We start from the raw sequence: 17,557 nt of genomic DNA on the forward strand, positions 1-17,557 counted from the left end.
AAAAAAAAAAAAAAAAAGCGTTGTAAACAGCTGCCTCCTGAACTGGCACTTCTCTGTCATTGGGGTCTTGACAAGGCCATCAGCCTCCTGGCTGGGATGTGATGAAGCCTCGGATGTGGGTGGATGTGGGACCCTGTGAGGTCCTGCCTGCTGCGTGCCCCTGGCTGGGAGGAGGCCGCTCTTTCCCAGGCCCCTCCTCCCATTCCCTGCTGTTCCTCCAACACGGAGCCTTATGGCCCCTCCCTCTGTCCTTCAAGCCTCTGTCTAAACACCACCCCCTCAGAGAGGCCCTCCGTGACCACCCTATAACTCTGTGCCCTTCCCTGCCCCCTCTCCATAGCAGTTGTCACCAGCTGGACTTAGACCATTTGGTCATTTCCTTACTGTGTTTGTTAGGGTGGGCAACACCCACTGTGATTTCACAGGAGCCCAGGGTTTCAGTGTCTCGACACAGAAGTTCGGCCTGCCTGCAAGACCTTTTGGTGAGGGCGTTGGAGAGACCTTCCCCAAGGTGTGTAGGGGCTTGACTCCTTCCAGCCTGTGGCTCTGCCATCCCCAGGGCCCTGGACTCCCCTCCAAATTCTCTGCCCATGGCCTGCAGACAGGGGAAGAGAGAGGAAGAGGTTGGGGGGAAGAGATAGGGGGAGAAGAGGGAAGGGAAGGGGAGGAGAAGTCCAGGGCATTTTTATGGGCCACTTAAGAGAGGGGGCTGACATCGCTTTGCTCACATCCCATTGGCCAAGTCCCAGTCACATGACCACAGCTAACTGCGAGAGTGACTGGGTAACATGGCCTTCCTGGTGTCTTGCAAGAAAACGGAATGACTTTTGATGACCTCCTAGCGGTCTTGGCTACATTTATTTATCATAGTTCACTGAATCTATGATACCGTCTATTGTCAGAGACACCATTATTTCAAGAACTCATACTTTGATCTCAGATGGGTTCTGATGGCCAAGATGGTAAAATGGGGGGAAATGGCGCAACTCTGAGTCACCGCGATCTGGCATCGTCTATCCTGAGGGTGGGGACCCGGCTGCCTTGCCTGCTAATGCATCCCAGGGCTGGGTGGTGTGTCGATGCGGTAGATTCTCAGAGAATGGTCATTGAAGGAGTGAATGCATGAGTGAATGAATGAAGGGGATGGCGTGGGGCCCTCGCCTTGGTTGGGTGTTGAGAGCCCCTGTGTGTGAGTGGTGGCTCAGGGAATCAGCCCTGGCTGCCCACCCAGGCAGTGAAGCTGCCTGGCCAGGTACACCTGCCCACAGCACCTAGGGTTCCTGGGTCCTGCTTCTGCCTGCCGCTGTCTTCTGCCAGCTTCGATATCCTCTCTCACTGCTCATAGGGGGAAGTGTGACCTTGCTCAGCATGGAGCTGTCATTTGACTGCTCCATCCCTGGACCAACAGCCCTGACACCAAAAATCTCATGGGAGAGACACTCATTGCCCAGCCGGGGTCAAGGGGTCTATCCTAGGTCAATCAGCAGGGCTGGGGAAGTGGGTGTCTCTAGGATCTAACAATTCCTGGGGGAGCCCCTGTGTGTATATGTACGTGTGTGTGTGTGTGTGTGTGTGTGTGTGTGTGTGTGTGTATGCATGTGCGCACGCAGAGAGAAAAAGACAGAGAGTGTTGGGGTCAGATGTTGTTTCAGGAGAAAGGCCAGTGCCGCACGGGCAGCTCTAGCAGTGCTTGAATAAGGGGCCCCTTTCCCTGAAGAGAGACTTTCTCAGTGCAAGTCACAGGCATGGAAATGCCTGATTAAATGGGTGGATGGGCAGACAGGTGGATGTGTGATGGAAGGAGAGAGGGAGCAAAGTCTTGCTTGCTGTAGGATTGAGTTGGTTTTTATTTTCATTTTATTTATTTACTTATTTTTATTTTGTGAGCCAGAGTCTCAGGGTCACCAAGGTTGGAGTGCAGTGGCACACTCACAGCCACCGCAGCCTCAACCTGCTGGGCTCAGGCTGTCCTTCTGCCTCAACCTTCTAAGTAGCTGGAACCACAGGCGTGCACCACCATGCCCAGCTAATTTTTTCATTTATTATAGAGACGAGGTCTTGCCAAGCTGCCCAGGCTGGTCTCGAGCCCTTGGACTCAGGCACACTGCTCACCTCTGCCTCCCAAATGCTGGGATTATAGGCATGAGTCATCTAGCCCCACCAGTTTCTTTTTCTTTTTTTTTTAAGAGGTGGGTCTCGCTCTGTCATCCAAGCTGGAGTACACTGGCACCATTATAGCTCACTACAGCCTCCAATACCAGGGCTCAAGTCATCCTCTCACCTCAGCCTCCTGAGTTGCTGGGACTAGGAGTGCAACATGTGTTAATTTTTTAAATTGTTGTGGAGACAAAGTCTCACCATGTTGCCCAAGTTGGTCTCAAACTCCAGGCCTCAAGTGATGCTCTTGCTTCTGCCTTCCTGGCCTCAGGTGATCCTCCTGCTTCAGTCTCCCCAAGTGCTGGGATTAGAGGTGTGAGCCACAGTTCCCAGCCCCAGGATTGAACTTTTAAGAGACTATAAATGGAAGGTGTCTTCTCATTACTAAATGAGGATGCTAGAAGCAACTACTGATATTTATTATCTACTGTATGCCAGGCATAGTTCTAATCTCTTTTCTGTATTAACCCACTAAATATCAAGATCATGCTAGGAGAGAATGCTGTAATTCTTATCCCCATTTCTATGGGTGAGGAAACTGAGGCATCAAGAGGTTGAGTAACCCAGTTTTTAAGGGGCAGAACTAGGATTCAAACCCAGGCAGTCTGGCTCTACCCATGAAGTTCTCTGACCCAGCACCATGGTTATTGTGAGGATTAAATGCCATCTGGAGACTGCTGAGTGTGTCCAGTGGCAGGAAGTGGGCTGTTTATGCTGCTTGATACTGGATGGAAATGAAAACAGACTCAAGAAGAGGTCAGATAAACTCGCCGACACCAGAGCTCTGGTAGCTCCTGAAAGAAGGACACTAGAGGTGGGTTGGGACATAATCAAAATTTTTTCTTTTTTGAGTCAGGGTCTCACTCTGTCACCCAGGCTGGAGTGCAGTGGCACAATCATGGCTCATAGCAGCCCAGACCTGCTGGGCTTAGGAGATCCTGCCTCCGTCTCCCAAGCAGCTGGAACTACATAGGTGCGCCACCACGCTTGGCTAATGTTTTTTTATTTTCTGTAGCAACGAGGTCTTGCTGTGTTGTCCAGGCTGATCTCCAACTCCTGGGCTAAAGTGATTCTCCTAACTCAGCCTTCCAAAGTGTCAGGATTACAGGCGTGAGCCACTATGCCCAGCTGACCACTGGAATTTTTGATGCTGTCCTTCCCTGAAACATACCACTTTGTGGTGGTCAGAGCCCAGCACCGGCTGAGGTCGAGTGGGCTAAGGTAAGGACCGTCGGGTACTGCTGGGCCTGCACGAAGGGAATTGACAGAGGACCCAGGTGAGGGCTGAAGTTTCAAACCTAGTGGTGCCTTCCTCTATGGGCCTGAGCACTGGGCTTGGTGGTGGAAGGGAACCTCTCAGGCGTCTGGGACGGCCACTTCGCGTCATGCTGTCTCTGCCTGCCTGGGCAGAACCTCTCTCTTCTCACTGTGATGGATGCAGCCTGGGAAGTCATGGATGAAAAGCCCCAATTGAAAGGCGCTAATTACCCATCATTATTTTCCATGCCGTAATTTGTGTGGGATGAGATTTCAATCAGTGGTCCGGGTTTTGACTAATCTTTCGAACGACAAGATGTATCGTGACAGATTCTTGCCTGAGTTCCGATGTGTGCTGGGGGAGGCAGGCTCTCTCCAAACTGCTGTGCTTCTGGGTCACTTGGCAGCCCTGGGTCCCAGAGGACACCCAAGGGGAGAACAAGAAAGAAAGATTAGGACAATAGAGCCATGACTGAAGAAGGTGTCAGGGTAGCAGCATGGCCGTGGCGAGTGTCAGGCAGGTACGTTCTAAGTAAGCCCATCTTCCAGGGCAGGTCACCAGCTCACTGTGTCTCTAACCCCGTGCAGCTCCAGTTCCACCCAGCCAGCCTGGCTCTCTCATTAGTAAGTTTGAGCAAATTATTAATTTCTCTGGCTTGTTTCCTCACCTGTAACCACCAGGGTAGGCAGATAGATCCCTGAGAACTTCCGTTTTGGTGACTCCAGTGGGGCTGATGTGCGTGTCCAGAAAAATGCTACCTGTTGCTGGGCACGGTGGCTCACGCCTGTAATCCTAGCACTTCGGGAGGCAGAGGTGAGAGGATTGCCTGAACCTAGGGACTTGAGACCAGCCTTGGCAACTTGGTGAGACCTCGTCTCTACAATAAATAAAAAAATTAGCTGGGTGTGTTGGTGCTTGCCTATAGTTCCAGCTACTTGGAAGACTGAGGCAGAAAGATCACCTGAGCCCAGCAGGTGAGGCTGCAGTGGCCATGAGCATGCCACTGCACTCCAGCCTGAGTGACAGAGTGAGATTCCAACTCAAAGAAAAAAAAATGCTGCCTGTTGTTGAAATTCGGAAGATATACATATGCAAGACTAAAATCACTCACACAGGAGGCTAGGAACACCATCCATTAAAACAGGCAATTCAGCTCACTGGTGGAGAAGATCAGTTTGAATTGATGAAATATCTGAGCTTTAGAAAAAAATACAGGGCCCGGGAGCCAAGGCTCATGCCTGTATTTGGGAGGCTGAGGCAGAAGGATCACTTGAGGCCACGAGTTTGAGAAACAGCCTGGGAAACATAGCAAGCCCCTGTCTCTAAAAAAATTTTTTTAAGTAACCAGGCATGGTGGTGGCACCTGTCGTTGTAGCTACTCAGGAGGCTGAGGTGATCTCTTGAGCCTAGGAGGTCGAGGCTGTGGTGAACTGTGATTGTGCCACTGCACTCCAGCCTGAGTGACAGAGTAGACTCTGTCTCAAAGAAAAAAAAAATTAAAAAAAAAAAATATATATATACGATTAATGGACCTCAGGTCACAGAATTGAATGTATCATCTTCCCTTCCTCCCTCTCTCCCTCCCACGTCATAATCCCCTTGAATTCATGTTTAACAGGAAGGTTGGAACCTTGACAATAATCCATATCTAGCCACATGGTCCTCCCATTTCTACCCCCTTGTGAACACTCTAATACTATTAAAAAAGAGAGAGAGAGACAGAGTCTTGCTATGTTGTACAGTCTAACCTTGAACCCCTGGCTTCAAGCAATCCTCCTGTCTCTGCCTCCCAAAGTGTTGGGATTACAGTTGTGAGCTGCCTGGCCGTTTAATACTTTTTTTTTTGAGTTGGAGTCTCAGTCTGTCACCCGTGCTGGAGTGCAGTGGCATGCTCACGGCCACTGCAGGCTCCACCTGCTGGGCTCAGGCGATCCTTCTGCCTCACCCCTCCAAGTAGCTGGAACTACAGGCGTGCACCACCATTCTTGGCTGATTTTTTTATTTATTGTAGAGAAGAGGTTTCACCAAACTGCCCAGTCTGCTTTAATACTATTTTAAAGGAAGTTTAGCTGTGTTACTTCCCGGCCTGAGGGGCTGATTCATAAAAATAAAGCCTTGCTGAAGGGCCTGGAGGATCTGCTTTAATGAATCACTTCGAAGGACCCTGGTTAGTAAATCCATTACTGGAATGTACAGAAGTCTCTCAAGTGCTCAGAAACCATTTTTCCTCTGCAAAGTAGATTCCTGTCTCAGGCCGCTTTAGCCTCTTAATTTGGCTAGCCAACCCACTCCCCTCCTGGTGCGTGGCAGTTTTGTGCAGAATTATGCTCAATGCTGGATCTGGGGAACTTGGATAAGGACAGGGGCTTGCTGGGGAACACAGGCCTGCCAGCAGCTGGCTTTTCTGGACGGTTTCCTGGAAGACTCGCCGCCATGGGCAGCACCCACCGAGTGCTTGCCGCCACCAGTGTTGTCCTGGGCCTTTCATTAGCCCACTCTCAATCCAATGAAGGAGGTGCTGGGATTGGGCCCGTTTTGCTGATGAGGACCCTAAAGTCCAGAGAGGTCCAAAGTCAACAGTGATATGTGGTGGAACTGAAATTGGCATGCAGTCTTGCAGCCATTAAGCAACCTAGCTGTGGGTTCAAGCATATGGCCCCATCAGGGAGCCAAGGCAGGCCTGAGGCAACCTTCCAGCAGGACCCAGATTCTTGCCTTGGTGGGACAGACTCTACCCCAGAGAGGAAAGCGAGCAAGGCTCTGGCTTGGCAGGATGGTCTGTTCCTCAGGCCCTCTAGAAGCTTCTCTCCTGCCACCAGCAGGCCACCTTGAAGAGGATGAAGCCCTGGGATTCCAGCTTAAAAATCGATGCGTATCTCTTGCTGACACCCTGGAATTTCTCTTCTGGGGCCAAGAAGTTCTGCAGTTTGGGTTTCATTGGGAATGTGCGGGGTCCTGTGGATCTCTGCTTGAGAAAATCTCCAGCCTGCTCTGATGTCCAGCAGTGTGGTGTTCAGCAGAGGCTGGACAGAGCCCCACACAAGCTCGGGCCTCCCTGGGGGCCAGGCCGCTCTGGGGACAGGGCCCCACAAGGGCTGCTGTGAAGGCGGGGACAGAACTCAGCGGGGGCAGGAGGGAGGCTGCGTTCAATCAGACGGGGTGAGGTTGAGGCCAGGGTGGCGCTGATCTCCAGTTAGGAGACGGATCAAAGGGTGATACTGCCTCCAGGGCTCACCCACTGACTGTGGCTTTCAGAGCTGCTGCGGTGGGCATCGCCCCTCCCTCGAAGGGTCGATGGCCATCGATCCGCTGCAAACTGAGTCCCAGCCAACCGCGATGATCACCCGGCATGGCTCGCTCCTCCCAGAGTGAGGGGCCAGCCGCCTCCCTCCGTGTCCTCCTGGGGGGCCAGCCGCCTCCCTCCGTGTCCTCCTGGGCACTACTCGACCACCCCATGGCCACCCTGACACCTTCAATGCCAGAGTCTCGGGCCAAGACTGGATCTCCACCTTACGGCTTTCTCACCCCCTCCTCCGGCTGCCCTTCGGCCTCCCCTCCTGGCAACCTCCACACGCCCAGCCTCCCTGCCTCCTCCCAGCTCCTCCCTTCCTGCTGTCAGCCCCTGTATCCTCCATCCCTCCCTCATTTTGTCCAACCCTCGAGCCCTGGGCTGTGTCCACCCTCCTCCCTCACACTGAGTCAGGGGTTCTCAACCAGGAGCTGTTGACAATGTCTGGAGAAGGTTCAGGTTGACATGTTGGGGTCGGGGTGCATCTAGCGTTCAGTGGGTAGAGACCAGGGGTTGACATGTTGGGGTTGGGGTATGGCTAGCGTTCAGTGGGTAGAGACCAGGATCCCACAATGTCCGGGAGAGCCCCACAGCAGATGACTTCCCAACCCCAAAGCCAGCAGCACCAGGACTGAGACACCCAGATGTAAGCTGCTGGGGGCTGAGCTCTCTGGCGTTGCCACCCTCCACCGCGAGTTATGGGGCCTTGAGCACCTGTGTACTCGGCTCTCTCCCCATCCCTCAGCTGCCATTGCAAACTTCCTCCTTCTCCTGGTCCTCCTGCTCTCTGGCCCTCAGCCTTCCCTTCCACTTCACGGAGTCCCTGGAGGCTGAGCAAGTGGAGGGATGGGAGAGAGAGCAGGGCTTCATACAACACCCGCCTCTGTCACCGACAAGGTCCCATCTGCATGCCAGTCTCCCCTGCCATCCTGCATCCTGCTGCAGGGGCTGTTTCTCTACCTGCAGTCCAGATTCCTTCCCAACTCCTGCCAGGCCTTCTCTTGGCCAGCCTTCTTCCAGTGGTTCTCAGGTTGAAGGCCTGTAAGATTCACTACTGCTTGAGAGGCTGGTGGGAGGATTGCTTGAGGACAGGAGTTTGAGACCAACCTAAGCAACACAGAGAGACCCTGTCTCCAGTACGTTAAAATTAAAAACAAAAACAAAAACTAAGGGACTGGGAGTGGTGGCTCACACCTGTAATCCCAGCACTTTGGAAGGCTGAGGAGAGAGGACTGCCTGAGCTCAGGGGTTGGTTGACATGTTGGGGTTGGGGCAACCTGGTGAGACTTTGTCCCTACAATAAATCAAAAGTTAGCCGGGCGTGGTGGCACACACCTTGAGTCCCAGCTACTCAGGAAGCTGAGGTGGAGGGATCACCTGAGCCCAGCAGGTCCAGGCTGCAGTGGCTGTGAGCGTGCCACTGCACTCCAGCCTGGGTGACAGAGTGAGACTCTGACTCAAAATAATAATAAATAATAATAATGATGATGATGATGATGACGATGACTGGGACGTCAAAAGCAAAAAAAGCAAACGTCTCCCTGGGATTTCTGGGCCCCACCTGCATAGACGTTGGTTCCAAGCGTGACTGTGGCAGGTGAGGCCCAGAGTTGCCTCTTCGGCAGCCCCTGGGTGGACTCCCGTGAAGGCTGAGTGCGGTGTGAGAGGCCAACATGGGTCTGTGTCCTCCAGCCTTCCCCTTCTGCTCTTGCCGGTCACCAGCAGCTTCTCACACAGGCAACCGTACGGCTCGTTGTCTGCTTTGGGGAGAGGAAGGGGAGTGACAGGTGATGTTACTGGGTCAGACCAGGATGACCCAGGGAGCTGGGGAGCATGAGACCCTCGCTTACACATACCTTGGATGCCTTCCATTCCCCACGCATCCCCTCCTCCTCATGGAAGCCAACAGTTAGTGCCTACAGGAACAGCAGCACACCCCACGTCCAGGAACTCACCCATCTTGATCGGTGCAGTCTGAAGGTGTTCAGGAAGTGCCCTGCCCCCACCCTCTTCTGTCTTCCAAACCGGACTTCTTTTTTTTTTCTTTTTGAGTCAGAGTCTCACTCTGTCGTCCACGCTGGAGTGCTGTGGCATGATCATGGCTCTCCACAGCCTCAAGCTGTGGTCTCAGGTGATCCTCCCACCTCTGCCTCCTGAATAGCTGGGACTACAGGCACCCACCACCCATGCCCAACTTTTTTCTTTTTTTGCTATGTTGCCCAGGCTGGTCTAGAGCTCCTAGGCTCAAGTAATCCTCCCACTTTGGCCTCCCAAAGTGCTGGGGTTACAGGCCTGAACCAGTGTACCCGGCCCAGGACAGACCTCTGGGAAGAATTGTCCAAACTCATTACCTCCTCCAGCCTTGCAGAGTGGCTTCTGTCCCTGCTAGGCTGTGACCCTGCTCCAGGGATGGTCCCCACCCCCCTTCCAACTGTCAAGGACAGGAACGCTTGTCCTTCTCCCCTGACCTTGTGGCCATCCCTTGTGCTGCCCAACTGGTCTGTCGGCCCTGCCTCTCGAATTTCATGACATGCTCTCTGCTTATTTTCCTCCCATACTGCTGGCCACATCTCTGGCTTGTTCCTGGACTTTGATCCTGGTCCTTGTTTGCTTTTTATTTTATTTTTTGTTTGTTTGTTTTTTATTTTTTTGAGTGGGAGTCTCTGACTCCCAGGCTGGAGTGCAGTGGGCCCAATCATGGCTACCACAGTCTCCACCCGCTGGGCTCAAGCGATCCTTCTGCCTCAGTTCCCCGAGTAGCTGGAACTGCAGGCATGCACCCCCATGCCTGGCTAATTTTTAAAAATTTATTGTAGAGACTGGTCTTGAACCCCCCGGTCTCAGGCAGTCCTCTCACCTCTGCTTCCCACAGTGATGGGATTACAGGGGTGAGCCACCACTCCTGGCTAAAGTTTGCTTTTGAAGTCAAGTAATTTTTTTAGCAAATACTGAAGTATATCATGGTAGTAGCAGACATTGCACTGAGATGATTTTCTTCTTTTTAATTGACAAAAAGTAATTTGTGTATATTTACAGGGCACAGTGTGGCGTTTTGATCTATGTATGCATTATAGAAAGATCCAATCAAGCTAATTAGCACATCCATCACCTCTCCAGCTTATCATTTTTTGTGATGAGAATGTTAAAAATCTATTCTTTCAGCAGTTTTGAAATTATAATTAACTGTGGTTACCATACAGTGCAATAGATTACTAAAACTTAAGAAAACAAATGCACAAAATGTGTGGGCTTTTTCTTTTTTTTTTCTGAGTCAAGTTCTTACTCTGTTGCCCAGGCTGGAGTGCAGAGACACAATCACAGCTCACTACAGCCTCATCCTCTTGGGCTCAGGCGATCTTCTCGCCTCTGCCTCCTGGGTAATTGGGACTACAGGTGTGTGCCACCATGCCCAGCCGATTTAAACAAATTTTTTTTTTAGTTAGTCTTACTCTGTCACCCAGGCTGGAGTGCAGTGGCATGCTCAAGGCCACTACAGTCTTGACCTGCTGGTTTCAAGTGGTCCTTCCGCCTCAGCCTTCCAAGTAGCTGGAACTATAGGCGTGTACCTTCACGTCTAGCTCATTTTTTAAAATTTAATGTAGAGACAAGGTCTCGTCAAATTGCCCAGGCTGGTCTCAGACCCCTAGACTCAGGCAATCCTCTTGCCTCAGCCTCCCAAAGTGTTGGGATTATAGGAGTGAGCCATTGCACCTGGCTAAACATTTTTTAATAGAGACAAGATCCTGCTAAGTTATCCAGACTGATCTCAAACTCCTGGGCTCAAGTAATCTTCCCACCTTGACCTCCCAAAGTGCTGATATTACAGGCGTGAGCCACTGTGCTCGGCTTGAAATGTGCTTTTGAATGAATGAACAGAGGATGTCCTGGAGACCAAGGACAGATGGAGGAGCTGGAGGGGGTGGGGTGGGGCTTCCCAGGAGGTCTTGCTGTTTCTTTCCCCCTGCCTGGTACATCAAGAGCCAGGCAGCTCAGGGGGCCCTGGGCCTCTCTCCCCTCTGCTTCAGAGAGTTCTCTACTCAGACACTGAGGATGGTCTCCGAGCTTTGAAGACTTTGCCTGACTTTCCAGGGCTGTGAAGATGAGGTCCCTGCCTAGAGGTCTCTTCCCTGGTCCTGGAGTCAGAGAGGCCACGTGCTGTGAAGCCAGGGCTTGGGTTTGTGATATTGGCACTGGCCTAGTCCCAGCTCCTCCAAGACTCTATGATTGGGACAGGCTCTGTGAAGGGGGGATGACAGTGGCTAGCAGGCAGGTGGGGAGGACTAAGTGAGAAGGGATAAAAGATGTCCGGTAAGCCGGTCGCAGTGGCTCAAGCCTGTAATCCCAGCACTTTGGGAGGCTGAGGCTAGAGGATTGCCTGAGCTCAGGGGTTTGAGACCAGTCTGGGCAACTTGGCAAGACCTCTTCTCTATGATAAAAAAAAATTAGCCAGGTGTAGTAGCATGTGCCTATCATTTCAGCTACTTGGAAGACTGAGGTGGAAGGATTGCCTGAGCCCAGGTCAAAGGCTGCAGTGGCCATGAGTATGCCACTGCACTCCAGCCTGGGCGACAGAGTGAGACCCGAACACACACACACACACACACACACACACACACACACACACACACACACACACACACACAAAGTCCAGCAAGCAACAGGGGCTTGGCAGGTAGCTGCTTGGACTTCCCAGACACGGAGCGCAGGGCAGCCAGGTGGCTCCTGGGGGTGGAAAAACCCAGGCAGAAGAACCTGGGAGGAATTCTCAACACAGAAAAGAAGGTGTGGCCTCCTAGAGTTCTTTATATGGTTGGCAAATACGAATGAATGAGTGAATTAAGCAACACCAGAGGAGCACGGCAGAGGTGCTGCTGGCCCTCATGTAGTTGGTGGCGGTTGTTCACGTTTCAGTGACCCAGCCAACGCTTGGCACATGGTAGGTTCCCCAAATACCTGCTGACTGTCCCTGGAAAAGGCATCCTGGGGAGGCCAAAATAGGGTCAGGGACATGAGACAGCTAAACGGATGAAATCGTTAGACCCCTCCCCACCCACCCCACAGATGAGACTTGGGCTCTAATTTCGCAACTGGCTTCCAGGATTGAGTTTGTTTCTTCCCCAGCCCTAGAGGTCTCCAACTAGGGCCTGTGTGGGGTACAGAAACTGCAGGATGCTTCATGCCCCACTTGATCACGAAAGAGGAACCAGGCACAGTGGTTCATACCTGTAATCCCAGCACTTTGGGAGCCCGAGGTGGCTAGGAATTCCAGACCCACCTGGGCAATATACTGAGACCTCATCTCTACAAGATATTTAAATAAATAAAATAAAGTCAAAAGAAGGAGGGAGCAGGAGGGGAAACCAAGGTCTGGGGACAAAACTACTGCCTGCCTTGGTGTCCTTCAGGGTTGTCTGGGACTGGGGGCAGGCAGGTGGGAGGCCTGTGGCCTCTCCTCTGCTGGGAGTGGCTGGGGTTTCCATCCTCCTCCCTTGGGGCAAATGCCTCTTGTACATCTGGGGACAGATCTGGAGCAGGTGGCATGGAGTCTGTGCGCACTAAACAGCTGCTGTGGCCACTGCCTATGTCAGGGAGATCTCTGGGGGCCGGGGGGAAGGGTGGGGCTGGGGGCCCTGGGGTCTGGGTGCTGTCTTACCAACAGGCTTTTCACAGTGGCCTGGGGTGTTCCCGTGAATATCAGAGCCCCAAGCAGCCATTGGCGAGCAGGAGGAGATCAGAAGTGAGGGTGTAGGGAGCCCTCTTCTGCCTGCCCCAGGGAAGCACCTCTGGGCAGGCGCTGCCGGCTCAGGCTCAGTGGTAGGGGATGTGCCGCCTGGCTGATGGCATTTCCTGGCGACATACAGTGGCGGCTGGAGGGGAGGTGGGTGGCAGAGCCCAGGGCAATGGGCTGAGAGACGTAACAGAGCCCCAAGGAGACCCTCAGCTGGGGGACTTGGTGCTCGTGGAAGACGTGCCTCAGAGGGCTCAGAGCCATTCCACGGGGCACCAAAGAGATCCCGGCGCCTCCCTGCTCACACCCTACATTCCAGGATGCTGGAAGCCTCTGGAACGTAGACTCCCTGGGGGAAACTTTATCTTTGTTTTTGTGGCTCCCGGCTTCTGGTTAGACCCATCCATGGGCAGTGAGTTCCCTATCTTGGCCATGGTCAAGTGCAGGTAGTCGGGATGGCCCCTGAGGAGGTGTCTTAACCATGAAATCACTAGTGGGATCAGGGACGGTGGAAGGCCCTGGCACCCTAAAGCTGCACAGCCATGTCTAGGGTATTGGTGTATGGCCAAGGACTGTGGTGTGGGGGTGGGCTCTGTGAGTGTCACCACTAGAGTCACCTCTTCACTACAGGGCGGTGCTGTGACCTCCCACTCCTGCCTCTTCTGCAAGACCTTTCCTTCTTTCCTTTCACCTGCCATCAGATGTAAGCGTTGGCCTCCTCTCACCCGACAGGGGAGGCTCGGGGTGAGGCAACCTGTCAAGGACAGGGACAGGTGAACCCGACCCAGATTCCAAGCCTGGCTGGTGTGTGCCCTGAGGCTGGATTTCCCTGGACACACACCTTCATCTTGCAGCTGTGAGCTCAACTGCTTTGCTCGTCCCCTCCCTGGGTCCTGGGAGCTGGGACTGGGAGGGGCACAGCCTTGCCCGCTTCCTCCCCCCAGCACAGTGTGGGCGGAGGGCCTGGTTGCGGGAAACAGTCTATTGTCCTGCACTGGAGGGGGGTCCTGCTGTATTGTTAACACCCTTTGACTTTACGGGGCAGGGAGGCCTGATGGTTAGAAACATAAGACTCCCTCAAACTTTCTCATGGAGGTAAGACCCTTGGGGAATGGTGGGCCCAGTGGAGGCTGGCCTGTCTGGGGCCTTGGAAGAGAAATGCGGGAAGAGGTCTGGAGACCACCTTCTGGACATGCCTTCTGCTACCAAGCCTAAACCGGCGGCAAAACCCAGAGGGAAGTTGGTCTGGCTGGTGCCTTTGCCCCAAGCTACCCTCTTGCCCAGGGCAGACGACTTGGCGCCCCTGGTCCTGGTCTTGCTGATGGCAGGGCTTTTGGAGGGAGGCTCCAAGCTGGGGCTTACCTGGTCCCAGTGGGACCAGCATCATGGGCGAAAGGTGCTGTGAAATGGTCTAAAGTGCCCAGGCCAGGGCTTGGCATGCCAGGACCACGACGTGGCAGCCACCGTGCATTGCGGTGATGTAGGAAGGTCGGCCACACACTTTGACTGAATCGCCTCCATCTAGTATCACTCTCAAGACAGCAATGTGCAGATCACCAGGGTGACTAATTGGAAGCTTTTTGGGCAAAACAGTCTCCTTGAGGCCTTGGAAGGTTCTGGAGGCCATGCCAGAAACTCGCTCGGGGCTGTGCCTTGTGAGAGCCATTGATTCCTGGGCCAGGGTTTTATCTTCCCGGGGACCTCCACGTGGCTCCTCGCCCTGCCCGCGGGCCACGCCCTCCATGCCTGCCACTCCCACACCTGCCCAGGCTGACTCCCTCTCTGTTCACAGGCTGCTGAACAGGATGTCCACGGACGACCGGCACCTGGGCTCCAGCTGCGGCTCCTTCATCAAGACGGAGCCGTCCAGCCCATCCTCGGGCATTGATGCCCTCAGCCACCACAGCCCCAGCGGCTCGTCCGACGCCAGCGGTGGCTTCGGGCTGGCCCTGGGCACCCACGCCAACGGCCTGGACTCACCGCCCATGTTCGCGGGCACCGGGCTGGGGGGCGCTGCATGCCGCAAGGGCTACGAGGACTGCGCGGGCGGCCTCATGGAGGACTCGGCCATCAAGTGCGAGTATATGCTCAACGCCATCCCCAAGCGCCTGTGCCTGGTGTGCGGGGACATCGCCTCTGGCTACCACTACGGCGTGGCCTCCTGCGAGGCCTGCAAGGCATTCTTCAAGAGGACCATCCAAGGTGCGTGGGGGCTACGGGCGGGTGGGGGTGTCCTGGGGGCCGTGGGGACAGTGGCTCTGAAGGGCCCGTGCCTGTTGCTCTGAGGGTCTCCCTCTGGGATTCTGGACAAGGACTCTAACTACAAGGCTATTGAAGTGAGTGCACCCCCCATTGGGCACCCTAGAAAACCAAACCCCTAGAAAACACACAGGAACGCCGAAGCCTGGGCGGCCCTCACTTGCATGGGGCACACTCTGACATGTGTGCCTCTCAAAAGTTTATTTTATGGGGGAAAAAGGCATCATCTGCCCTGTGATTCCAGACCCACTGAGAAACAAAGGGTTTCTCCCTTTGCTCTTATCTTTTTGAATTTTTTGAGTTGGAGTCACTCTGTCATCCAGACTGGCAGCCTCGACCTGCTGGGCTCCAGCGATCCTTCCGCCTCAACTGGAACTACAGGCACGTGCTACCACATCCAGCTAATTTTTATTTATTGGAGAGATGAGGTCCCACCAAGTTGCCCAGGATGGTCTCGAACCTGTGGGCTCAGGCAATCCTCTCACCTCAGCCTCCCAAAGTGCTGGGATTATAGGTGTGAACTACCATGCCTGGTCTTTTTTTTTTGAGCTGGATTCTCACTGTTGCCCAGGCTGGAGTACAGTGGCACGCTCATGGCCACTGCAGCCTTGACCTGCTGGACTCGGGAGATCCTTCTGCTTCAGCCTTCCAGGTAGCAGGAACTACAGGTGGATGCCACCACTCCCAGCTTATTTTGTGATTTTTTTTGCAGAGACAAGGTCTCACCAAGTTGCCCAGGCTGGTCTCCAACCCCTGAGTTCAGGCAATCCTCTCACCTCCACTCCCAAAGTGCTGGAATTATAGGCATGAGCCATCGCTCCCAGCTTGCTTTTATCTTTTTTAATTACACAAATAAGACGTGAGCATTTTATCATTTTAAAAAACTCAGGACTGTGAGAATCAAGATAGGAACTCACTCCTGTCTGATCCCAGTTTAGCCTGTTTTCTTTTGCTTTATTTTTATTTTTTTAGAGATGGGGTCTCCCTCTGCCTCCCAGGATGGAGGGCAGTGGTGCAATCACAGCTCACTGCAGCCTTGACCTCCTGGGTTCAAGCCGTCCTCCCGCCTCAGCCTCCCTGGTAGCTGGGCCTGCAGGCGAGCCACCACCCCCACCCCTCCCCCATCTTCGGCCTATCGGATAAGCCTTTCTTTCAGTGCATTTACATATCAGCTGAGTCACCTCCTCGTGACCATGGGGGTGGCAGCCTCTATCTGTGATTCTGGAGTGAATTGCTCCGATAAAGGCGTGCAAGAGCCTGAGGGTTCCTCTAAAGTCTCTGGAGGTAAACTGAGGATAATGGTGGGTCTGCCCTCATAGGACCGCATCACCAAGTTGACGGCACGGGGGGAACTGCGTGGCACACGGAGCTGTGGTGCTCACTGCAGTGGCCGTCGGTAGAACCCTTGCTTCTGTGAGTACCTACTAAGTGCCGGGCGTGTCTGTAGGTGCAAGTGACAGATGAGACACAAACCCCTCTCATGCAAGTCACGGAGGTGAGCTGACGCCACCCCACTGGGACAGACACTGCAAGCCAGGCTGGAGAAAACCCAGGGTACACCTGTCCTGCCCCCACCAATCAGATCCCTCTCTCGGGCCCTACCTGGCTGTCCCCAGGGTGTCCCCCGTCACCAATTTTCCTTTTGGAAGAGGCAGACTAAGCTTCCCTGGGACTATTTATTTGTTTAGGTTTCTTCAGCTGACAGTCTATTCATTAAAGCAGCTGGGGGCATCAGGATTGGGCATGCTTCCAGTTCTGGGTATTGGTTGAGATGGTGGGGTGCGTTGGCTGGCTACCAGGAAACCGCCGTTTCCTTGTAGCTGTGCCTCGGGCGAGCTGCCTCAGTTTCTCTCTGTGCTTCAATCTTCATCTGCAGAGTGAGATGTCCTTCCTACCTCACCCAGCGCTGTGGAGACGCTTACATGAGTTAATATGTATCAAGCACTTAGAATATTGCCTGGCACCCAGTAAGTGCTACACAGATGTTTGCAATTATTATTTTCACTTTAACAATAATCACTTAAGACATGTTATTACTGGCCGGGCGCAGTGGCTCATGCCTGTAGTCCCAGCACTTTGGGAGGCTGACGTGAGAGGATTCCCTGAGTCCAGGGATTCGAGACCAGCCTGGGCAACTTAGTGAGACCTCATCTCTACAATAAGTCAAAAAATTAGCCGGGCGTGGTGGCGTGCATCTGTAGTTTCAGCTACTTGGAAGGCTGAGGAGGAAGGATCGCCTGAGCCCAGCAGGTCGAGGCTGTGGTGGTCATGAGTGTGTGCCACTGTACTCAAGCCTGGGCGACAGAGTTGGACACATAATTTCTTTGGTCTTACAGAACATGCCTTTGTAATCTACATATATTTAAATAGAGTAGTATATTATTTTGGTCTAGCAAGTCAGGAGTCCACATGAACCAGAACCAGTTAGATTATTTCGGCTATTTTAGTTAAAATTATTTGCTTTATTACTTATTGATTCCGAGTCTCATTCTGTCACCCAGGCTGGTGGTGTGCAGCAGCAGGATCATGGCTCCTTGCAGCCTCGACCTTCTGGGCTCAGGCAATCCTTCCACCTCAAGTCTCCCGAATGACTGGCACTACAGGCAGGCACCACTATGCCTGGCTAATTCTTTTGATTTATTTTTGGTAGAGGCTTAGTCTCACTGTGTTGCCCAGGCTGGTCTCAAACTCCTGGGCTCAAGCTGTCCTCCTGCCTCGGCCTCCCAAAGTGCTGGGATTCTAAGCATGAGCCGCCACGCCTGGCCAATAATATTTACTTTTTAAAATTAACTTTTTAAAAAAATAAACATAGCTGGGCTCGGTGGCTCAGCCTGTAATCCTGTGCCTTTGGGAGGCTGAGGTGAGT

At 53.3% G+C, this 17,557-nt stretch overlaps 1 protein-coding gene across 2 annotated transcripts in view; it reads left to right on the plus strand.

Moving 5' to 3' along the window:
- ESRRB (estrogen related receptor beta) overlaps window positions 1–17,557 on the plus strand; it is a 94,973-nt gene that overhangs the window by 18,183 nt on the left and 59,233 nt on the right. Inside the window, exon 3 of one of the 2 annotated variants that reach the window (XM_008058147.1) lies at window positions 14,225–14,634. In XM_008058147.1, the coding sequence (XP_008056338.1) occupies window positions 14,238–14,634 (397 nt within the window). In that variant the 5' untranslated portion in view covers window positions 14,225–14,237. Of the gene's footprint in view, window positions 1–14,224; window positions 14,635–17,557 lie in introns of those variants that run through there. The other variant, XM_008058148.1, reaches the window with a different exon arrangement.

The sequence above is a fragment of the Carlito syrichta genome, unplaced genomic scaffold (assembly GCF_000164805.1).
Source record: "Carlito syrichta isolate Samal-C Ts95f unplaced genomic scaffold, Tarsius_syrichta-2.0.1 Scaffold303228, whole genome shotgun sequence".
NCBI lineage: Eukaryota > Metazoa > Chordata > Mammalia > Primates > Tarsiidae > Carlito > Carlito syrichta.